The sequence below is a fragment of the Dermacentor albipictus genome, chromosome 1, assembly GCF_038994185.2.
Source record: "Dermacentor albipictus isolate Rhodes 1998 colony chromosome 1, USDA_Dalb.pri_finalv2, whole genome shotgun sequence".
In the NCBI taxonomy this organism is placed as follows: Eukaryota; Metazoa; Arthropoda; class Arachnida; order Ixodida; family Ixodidae; genus Dermacentor; species Dermacentor albipictus.
Genome location: NC_091821.1, coordinates 484,288,985 through 484,299,460, shown reverse-complemented (window position 1 = coordinate 484,299,460; position 10,476 = coordinate 484,288,985). Strand labels below are relative to the sequence as shown.

Here is a 10,476-nt window from a genome sequence, read left to right as displayed (position 1 = left end):
GTTCTACATGACGGATGGACTCATCATACTTGCAAAACTAAATATGCGGATGTGAATAAGCGATCTGAAAGTTTACGCACGCACTAGACCACAATGGCGTGATGGGGAATAGAAACTATTCCATGTGTCTCAGTGAACGCCTGTAGCAGCTACATTTTTCTTCTTTTCCATATCTTTCTCGCTTACTCCTTATACTCTTTTCCCAAGCCACATGCAGGGTACCAGACCGAAGACTTTCCTCTGGTTAACTTATCTGCCTTTCCCCACTCTTTGTCTTCCTCTCTAGAGACGGTATGAGAACACAGGGAAATTGACAGTGGTGTCTCGGCAAGTTTAACAATTCTCACAAGCAAGCATCCCTTTAGAAAAAAAATGAGGTATCGTATTTAAATTAGGCAAAGTCAAATAATTGTTTCCGCAAAAAAACAACGGAGAAGAGCGCGTCGGTGAAAGAAACTGAAAGGAAGGACTAAACGCTATCATGAATGTCAACAAGAAAACAACAACATTTAATTGTTTCAGTATCCCAGGCATGAGCGAGGTAGATAAACATTAGATGAAAAGTAACGAGTGACGCCTCTTCCAAGTACTAGGCATGAGTGTTTCAAGCTGTAGTCCGAACAGGTCTCTTAAAATGAAAGCTCGTTGTCAACCCTTCTAGACTTTCCTGACAGTGACTGTGCTGCCGAGTAGCTCATTCTTTAGTGATATCAAATTTCGCCCCCGATGGTAGCTTCGAACCTCGGTCCGCCGGCACAGCAGCCTGACGCTCTAACCATTAGGTCTCAATCCCACGCATTCCTCAACAATGCCAACCTCAGCGAGCTTTTTACATAGTCGCAGCGTCCGTCTAATTGCGTAGCACGGGTCCGCGAGAAGGGAGGCGCCCACGCGAGTTTTCTTTACGTCAAAGACGCAGAAACGAAATTGGGAAAATTAATAGCGTTTCATTAACCGTTTCATGAAAGTTTCGCTTTCCATAGATTCCAGAAAAAGCCTTCGGGATGCGCTTACTTTCTTTTCAGCCGGTGATGTGCAGGCTCTATACAAAACATTTCTAAAGATGGTTCCGAAATAAACATATGGAAGTGCGCGTCCCTGCAGGCGCATGTCTTGTTTTCTCAAATGTTACGTGAAAATGCCCTGCGGAACGCCACTTCTTGCTAAAAGTACAGAAATTTTCGTAGCGAGGTTGTTGCCCTCAGTATGTGGAAAGTTATATTTTGTGTCGCTATTCTCCACTTTTTACGCAAATTTGTTTCGTTTGCCAAGTGACAAGGAGTAGCCGGTGCCACCATAAAGGCGCCAACCTCTCCTAACATTCTCTTCAATAAAAAAAAAAATGTGAAAAGTTCAATTCCACCAGAAGGTAAATAAATTGCATAGTGTAATTGGTCCGAAGGCATTCCGCGATTGACGTCATAACGAGACGGGCATCTTCCGGCAGGTTCTTTCCAGCATGCCGGAAGTAAAAAAAAAGGATAAAGAACGTCCGGAGAGTCAGAAAAACTAACCGTTTCAAATTATGCACTTTAGCAACACTGAGGTATTTACAAGATCCCAGTAAGTAGCATGATGACATGTTCGGTAATGCAAGCAATGGCTTGGAAACTCAAAATGCACGCACACTGGAGGAAGGTCAGAACCATTGCTTTCCATTGCCAGGGCACCTGTACTGCAATAGGATGGAAAGTTGGGCAAGTTGGTGAAACTGCTTAATCGGTGTGTATGTTGTGCATATATATATGTATATTACCTTGTTTTCTGCGATTAAAATTTCGCTGCGAGTTAAAGCTTGTCCGCTTTCCTTCTGAGCATTTGCGTGTCGTCCATTTGTACTGTTCCATTATGCACTTGTACTCTTCAAACTCAATGTCGTCAACGCATTTTTGGGCCATAATAAATATGGCGCAAAACGAAGACCATGTTACCCATATCCAACTATGGCAAAAATCACAGACGGTAATGCTTAACGGCGCAATGCAAGCACAGCGCTCCCATTAGCAATCGCCACATGCGGATCCTTTATTAAAATGAAGATGCTAGGGTGGTTGCTCAAGAAAACACGGCATTCGACTCGCAAAGTGCTCATCAGACATATATACTCTCTGCTGCACTGTCGAACAACGCGTATCGACAAACATCGTTAGTATATAGCAATGTTCGCAGTTTCTACTCACTGTGGCGTGACATCGGTGATCGAAAATTTTCCTTGATAGGAGACGTGGGGCAATCCTTCAGTGTCACGCTTCTTCCAGAGCCGTCTTGGTTTCGGGGTATTTTCGTCTGCACCTAATACTTCCTTCAGATGTCTCATACGCTGCACAGGTCTTCAGTTCTAGTGAACCTTGCGCAGACAGCACGTCGTAGGGAGCTTTCTTGTTCGTCGGTGAGTTATTGTTCTTGTGGAGAAGTGCGAATTGAGCGATACACAGCATCAAATTCTTTATCCTTTGGGTGTGCAGCACATTGCAGCTAGCTTATGCGTGATGCAGTTATTAAACATTGGTCTTCAGTATTGTGTCACAATTTCTTAGCTTTAAACTTAGCTAAGTCTCCCGAAATTGGTTCTTTTCGTACAAGTGATACCACTCTAGAAAAATTTCGTGAGTGTAATTATTTTCATGACTTACTAACAATGTTTTTCGTCAAGTGTTTGCCTGCGATATGGATCAGCTAGCGCAAACAATTGTTTGCCTACTGCAAACGAAAAGACAAGTGTGAGCTATTTCTCATTACGATTATCAGCGAGAGGATTTGTCAGTGCCCCCTTCCCAGCATTGCGACTCTTACTATATGTTCAACTTGCTTTCACTAGACATCAGTGCTCGTCGCAGCCTAGCTCTTCGGTGCTTTGTAAGAGAACGCGCAAACTGCTAGAAAATGCGCTTGAGTTGCTTGGATTTCTTCCCCCTCTGTACTCTTGAAGAAAACTTGACTTGGCTTTGAATGACTATAAATATAAAATGAATAGGCTTATGGTTGAATTCTACTGAATCAGAATAGATTAGCTTAGAATTAGCAAGCTTAGTTTTCATAAACTTTCACTCACTGTGCTCATTCATGGACGCAATTTTTCATCAGCTTGGTCAAGATGAAGTCCGTAGCTGCAATGAATCTCGGTTCCTTGGGAATCCTCCTTGCCGCCATGACTCTCGCTCTAGCCGAAAGTGAGCTGCTCGAGCGACAACCGAGGTTATCAAAATACCAAGATGCATGGAAGGTAAGGCAATTACGAATTGGAGTATTCAACTTTCAATGAGCTATATTCGCTCATGCATCATGTTGCACACAAATGTGATTCTTCGTTTCATGTCCTCGTGCTAGACACTCATGTCAAGTACAGTAGTGTTCTATTTCGACGCGATATATACGTGTACATACAGACCTATAGTCAGGAGCAGACCACTTTTCACGCACTCTAATAGCAGAATTTCACAGCGACGATCGTGCTTGACTACACCTGGTCGACCATGCTTTCACTGAGAATTTTGTTATTGTGAACCAGCGACAAAGCGGTTTCTAAAGAAGTTGGTTCCACGATCAGCTTTAATAAAGCCCGGATTTTTGCGCTTTCGTGAAAACCCTCTTGATCAAACAGCATAATACTTCTGATTGTCAAGCTTAATAATGCGAATAGCACTCTTGGCATGCTGACCAGTCTTCTTTCCGACTGTGTAGCAAAATATATGGGCCGATCCCGAACGTTTGAAAATGTGAGTCGTTCGCGTAGGTATGGCATGTGCCAATGGGTATGTATCGCTCTTCAATGAACCACTTTGACGCCAACTTGGGCCACCCTGGATGTGCTGCTGGGTACGCGAGGACATCTTGGCGGCGCCGCCTGAAAGCGAAGTGCACCCATAGGGGAATTCAGCGCGAGAGGGGCGCGTACACGCCTCATACATGAGCGTTTCGGCTATTTGCATACTTGGGACATAGCAGCAATGCTCTCGGCTATAATGTGCATAAATGCTGTTTTTAATAGATGGTAAACGTATTCATAACGCCTATGGTAATGCGTAATTCTGAATGCAAAAGGTTTCGGAACAGATTAGGAAATGCTTATGTAAACCGAGTTTTGTTCAGGACCTTTTGATTCGATTTGTAGCAGCGGTGTGCATTTTTAGCAATCGTTCGATTGTGTTCTCTTCTAGTCATTGACGGTGCCAGGACGTTACTACTTGTATATGAGGTCATACGAAGACGAGCCGTTCTACGGGAAAGACCGAAAATGCGTCTTTAACGAACTGATCTCCATCAACGAGGAAGAAAAATACACCGTCAGCACGTTCGGATCTATAAGTACGAAGGACGGCACAACGTAAGATATTTATTCCCTTCAGGGTTGGTAGTGGTGCTGTATTTTGAAGAAAAATGGAAGGCAGGAATAAGAATCATTCATAACGTATTTCGCCAGTAAAAAAACTTACCCTCTCCCGCGCCCTCTGTTAGGGAGATGGTCAGACTTGATCAGAGGGCTAGTTCGTCATCAAGGAGGCAGGGTTTTGTTTGCCGCAAATTTTACCGTAAAAGGAATACTTGACCTCCTGGGATACTTGAAGAAAAAAGTTACGATTAATTACTTAAAGGGTGAAATACTTACTTGCCAAAGTGTGGAACTCAATTTATGCCTGTATACGCCCCCGTCATGGTTGTAGCACAGGGGCCCCTGTCACAGGCGTAATAGTGAACTCTTATTTACATCCATAAACAGCAATGACATTGCACGAAGAATTTACAGGGAAAAAAATTACGGAAATAAACTACCATGGACACGAACAAAAGTAGGCAGACTCATTGCCTGCTACCAGAAGGGCAAAATCAGTTTACAGAAAGTACAGGGTGATATCCACGTTGTAATGATGCAATGACGCAACTGAAATGAGAGCGATTCCATAATTTCTGACAAAAATCACTGCAAAAGAGCGCAAAAACAAAAAGCCCGTCACAGTGAGCTAACTAATACAAGTGTAGACATGGTTTACTGACATTTTAACTAAATTACAATAAAGTAGTAATTGAAATCAAACACATCCGAACATCAGTGCGCTTTCACTCATTGCACAGTCATGGGTGTGAGCTCGGTGACCTTACGACGGAAGTGTGAACGAAGTCAATGGCGCCGAGGCTATCAGAATGGGGTGAACATCGGTGTGTTTGCCACAGTGTGTGTGTTAGAGCAGTAGCCGCTCGCTCACGTACACTTACTCATGGGCGCACTCACACTCATTATGGTCATAGGGACGAGTCCGACCTCGTGCTCGGGAACGTACTTACATTAAACGTACCAGGCCAAAGATACAATTAGTGCACTAAGATTTTGCAGCTTGAAATCCTTGCTGGTAATGAAAGGTGCTCAAGACAATCGTTCATGCTGCAGTGTTCCAGGTGTTATTGATTGATTGGTTGATTGATTGACTTGTTGATTGATCTTTTTATCCCAGAGAAACGTACGATTTGTGAGATACGCCGTTGTGCAGAGCTCCGTGTGAACTTTGTCCACTTGGGTTTATCGAAAGGGCACCAAGTCCCAAACATTTTCGCCTTCTTCGCCATGGTACTCTAAGGCCGCAGTGGCCTGGAATCTCGTAAGAATTCCACCGCTGCTTCGGTGTCGCATTGCCGTCACCTCAATAATGTGGTACCTCCGTGGCTCGTCTTCTTGCAATTGTCTGAGGCGATGCTTTTTTCACTGTCAGCGTCAGCAATTAGCAAAGTAGTCGCTAGGTAGCCTGCAGTTTTGTTCATATACTTGGGAACCGCATTCATGCTACCCGCCGTCGCGGTGCACTGGGCTCTGGTGTGGTGCGGTGATGCGCGAGTTCGCGGGATCAAATCCTGGCCGCGGTGGCCGCGCTTCGATGGTGGCAAAATGCAAGAACGCCTGTGTACCGTGCATTGGGTGTACGTTAAATGGAAGCTGAAGTTAGCCGCGAGTTATTATTATGAATACGAAAATCGCGGTTTCGCAAGTCATGAAACACCGCAAGTAGCCTTAACTAAGCAAGAACGAACAACAGCGGTCGTGAGGGCCGCCGCGGAGTGGGTGGCTGGCTGTGATTGGAGAAGACGTTCGTGACGTAATTGTGGGTATCGCCGAGGCGTCTCACTCGGATATGGCACTCAACTCACTTATGTGTGCCCTGCGCGATCAAAAATGCGACGCATGTCGTCATTAACATCGAAGAATGGCTGTTTTCTGGGAAAGCTGTTATATTTGCACGCAAGGAAGCAAACGGATGTGAGCGCTATGTATCTGCAGGTGAAGCACCCGCCACATTACCAATTGACCCGCGCGGGCGACTGCGACCAGCTTGCTCGACGGGTCCATCTGCCCCGAGCGCTGTTACCGCGAGAACCCGATACGTGCTTTCACGATTAATAATGCGTGCTGGAATAAAGCGGTGCCGGAGCTAGGCATGTTGTAATTATATAGAAACGGCTGTCAATCCTCCATAAGAAGAACGAGCGCAATGAGAGCTGTACCCACTGGTGCACTGCCAAATGGATCGTATATAAATAAGCGCTACAAGTGTCATCCTAGCTAATTTTCTACATGTTATTTTAGTAAGCAGTAGACGTTGATTTCTAACAAAACTGTGCATTTTGAGACCATTGACGCTAGTTTTGAGAGCAGCGTCCGCCACGCTGCTGAATCGAAACGGACAATAAATAGCAGTTCCGGAGGCTCTGAGCCACGAGCTGCATGGTGGGATGGGTTGTATATTGTGTTCTCTTCTAAAATCGCCGTAAGTTCTCACACCAGAGCACGGCATGCAGTTGCAGGAAGTTGTCTGCTAGTGTATATTTAACACAACCTAGAATACTCAAAGCCGGCAAGGCTTACTGGTACCAGTAGCAAATACGTTATGCTTTAGGGCTCCCTGCAGCCCCACGAGGCTCCTGCAATGTTGATACGGCACCATGTCAACTTGATGTTGCGTATTCCAATAAAAGGAACAGCGGACGCACGCAAGCATTGATACTGTGGCTGCTGTGGTAATACTAAACGACAAGTTTGCGCTAGTGTATTGCTAGTTTGATCAACTGTCAATTAAAAGTGCAACGTGAAAGCCTCATGACCGCTTCCACGGGCTGAATTTCTGACCAAGCTAAACTGTGGTCGTGCTCATTTCACTCATAGGACTCACGCGAATAAACTTTTTTGGAAATAGCTGCCATTGAAGTAGTTTGAACAAACCGCTGTTTTCATAGTTTTGAATATGTCTCTATTTTACTACAGCGGTGAAAGAATATGAATAGTGTTATTAAATAAACAAGCATACTGCCACGACCACCGAAAATTGCACAGCGCAATGATTAGAACAACATAATCGCAACATTGCTATGCTAGGTGCGTTGTCAGATTACTGACGAATACGCGCACTTATTGAGCACTCCCCCCCCCCCCCCCGGCCCCCCCAAAATCAGTGGAAAATCCTGAAAAATATCCCCAACCAGTTGGCGCCAACTCGGCGAGCTTGGCAGAACGCTCACGTCACCCCCATCTTGACGCCACTTCCGGTGATTCTCCTTTCCTCCTGTGCTTCTCCGTTGCGCTGGCCGCGCGAAGGGAGCAGAGCTTATACGGAAATTTAATCGGCCATTGCCGCGCAGCGTCGCGCACTATGAAGAAAATCATTTCAGGAGATGAGTTTTATTGTGACAGGTTCCCAAAACAACACAATTCTTCCAGTTTCAAAACCACTAGGGCTTCCCTTTAAAAGACCGCAGGTGGTCAAAATTAATCCGGAGTTCCCTAATACAACGTGCCTCATTATTATTTCGTGGATTTGGATCGTGAATTTGCCCCACTTTAAAAAAACGGCCGTGGCTTAACTTGGTTAAGCCTGGTGATTGCGAAGCATCTTTTCCTCGAACGCTCTTGTCTCTGCTCGGGTGTTTCTTCTGCACGCTGTTTTCTTCGCTTTTCGTTTTCCTTCTCTCGAAACGCATGTTCCTTCTCGAGCCGCTGCTGCCGCTGTTCCGGGGTTTCTTGGACACGCCTCTGCCGTTTAGTCGCGTTCCAGCGCCCGTAGCGCTGGAACGCTACCGTAGCCCCCCTAGTGAGAGGAGCGGGAGTTAGGCCGCCGTTGGTGGCTACCGCCTCGCCTCGCGACGGCGTGAGATGAGGCCCCGTTTTTACACAGTTGGTATGACGTCACACCGACCGTAGCGCCCCTGGTGAGAGGAGCGGGAGTTAGGCCGCCGTTGGTGGCTACCGCCTCGCCTCGCGAAGGCGTGAGGTGGGGCCCCTTTTTACACAGCTGGTGTGACGTCACTCTAGGTCACGTGGTGTTACGTCACGCAGCAAGGTCACGCTAAAGGTCAATGGTGCCTACCACCGCCTCGCCACGGAACGGGCTGAAGTGCGACCTAAAGTATTATTGCTTCGCAATAAAAATGCATGCTCTGGTTGTGCACGTACGGAAGGAATGCGAGTTATAGTTATTACACAAAAAATGGGTCCAACGATTACGATACTCCCTAATGCGAAATTTGAGCGCAGCTCTACACATGTTCTCGTTTCGCGATAGTTTAAGGCAAAGAATTTGAGACCGAATTCGCCAGAGCCACTGTAGTGGGCCCGTGCGTTCAGCGCCTTCGCAGTGGGAGGAGCAGTGTGGGAACGCTGGCATGATGAGGGGCATCGAAGGCAGCTGTGGAAGAAGACGACGACGAACGCGCGAGCAGTGCCAAGAGCGCGCTCGCCCGGTTGCGCCGGCGGCTACCGACGCTCAACCCAGGAACGGACAGAGCTGCGCCCTAAAAGTAACGCGAAAGCTATTGCTTTCAAACATCTTCCACGTCAAGTGCCGGAATGAAAGAATCCAATACGTTTCTGCTCCCATCCTCGTGAGGATGCAAGCGGTGACGTATTTGGGAGTTTTTAGGAGAGTACGTTGCATTGTTTCTTGATCTCGTTTACAGGAGCACCCAAACGGCCTACGCATGGGCGTATGCATCTGAGGGCTACACAGTGCCGAATGTGATCGTAGCGTCAAACTCAAAAGGTAAGGAAAGTGGACGGAGAACTACTGTAAGACCTCTCATTAGAGCATATTGGGAGTAAGTGTGGGTTGCGCGCATGCGTGCATGTGCGTGTGTGCATGTGTGCGTTTGTGCGTGTCCAGCTGTGGCTAACTTTATCTTCGCATGGGGAGGCACGCGCTTTGACATATTCAAGATTAATATCTTGCAGCAGGCAGGACACCCATTATATTCAGTCTAAAAGTAACACGCAAAACATTCTGCACCGCGGTACCTCCTTTAACTTAGCTCACGTGCATCCTAACCTGGCCGAACTTATGTACATCGCAATAATTTCTGTCCGTGTAGGTCCGTTCTCTCTAGCGAAATCGAAGCACCCGTCGCATCACAGATATCTCGGGGAAACATTTTATTTCATTCAGGCATACTCTAAAGTGACCGGTTTATTGTTTTTCTTAGTCTTGAGCGCGCGCTTTAAAGTGTTTGTAGTTTTTAATAATTAAGAGTGACCCAACGCTCTGCTCTCTCTTAGTTACAGAGACGCGAAAGTGTTCCTTCGAAGTGAGTCACTGGCGAATTAGAAAGGTTATCAGGGAGCAAAATACAGAATTCACCCAGGCAGCATATGGTCCCTTCAACGAATACGACCACAACCTATTTGAAATACCGTCGACATATCGTACCTGGTGCGCTTGTGAATGTCTTTTAATTATGCTGCAATGTGTACATGCAAATGTAAACGCTGTACGGAAGGACGAACGGGCACTGGAGTCTAGGTGCCCTCATGGAAATTGTATTGCATGTTTCCGTCTTCCTATCCAGAAAAGCTCTTCACCCTGGAGTATCCAGTAGCTTTCTCGGAGTACGATAACTGCGACATACTGAGAGTTCCTCACCGTGATAATGGTATGTACTGAATTCTTGCTTACTGAGAACACATACGTATCACTTTCGCTAACCGCAGCTAAAACGTTTTATTGGTGTTTCTTTCTTTTAGCCTGCGAGCTTTGGGCAAAAGAAGGCAAGATACACGAGATCAAATCGCTCTGTTTCTACGTTTTCCACCTCCTCTGCGGACCGGAAAAGTACTTCGTCTATGACAGAGACCTTTGCAGTCGAGAAGTGCTTCCTTGCGAATAAGAAGCGCATGAGGAATTAAATATAAAACCGTGAGCTTAAACAGAGCAATTGGTTCCGGTCAGCCACCTTGCCGGGCGCTGGCCGATTGGGAGTAAGACAACTGGGCCGTGTTTTCTGCCTGCAGCGCCGCAGTCCTCACCTGCTGCTGTATTTTTCATTGTGGCCTCCGAAATCCGTTCACTGGGGCCACCGCACTCACAGTGTGTCTAGGTTTCAAAACACGCAGAAACAACCAACCGCCATAGCTACTCGATTATTGAGTGGTGCTTGGCCCGTCCGGCTCCAAAACGCGCATTGATTGCATCAGGGGCTTAAAGGGACACTAAAGAGAACAATTATTTG

The 10,476-nt window shown here is 46.4% G+C and overlaps 1 protein-coding gene across 1 annotated transcript; it reads left to right on the top strand.

Annotated features, from left to right (window-relative positions):
• The first annotated feature begins 2,330 nt into the window (after nt 1–2,330).
• Nucleotides 2,331–10,134, top strand: LOC135907958 (female-specific histamine-binding protein 2-like). Its single transcript, XM_065439773.1, has 6 exons — nt 2,331–2,389; nt 3,085–3,223; nt 4,158–4,324; nt 8,935–9,017; nt 9,817–9,900; nt 9,992–10,134. Exons 2-6 carry the CDS (start codon nt 3,095–3,097, stop codon nt 10,132–10,134), a joined length of 606 nt encoding a protein of 201 aa, XP_065295845.1. The 5' UTR covers nt 2,331–2,389; nt 3,085–3,094.
• The last annotated feature ends 342 nt before the right edge of the window (nt 10,135–10,476 follow it).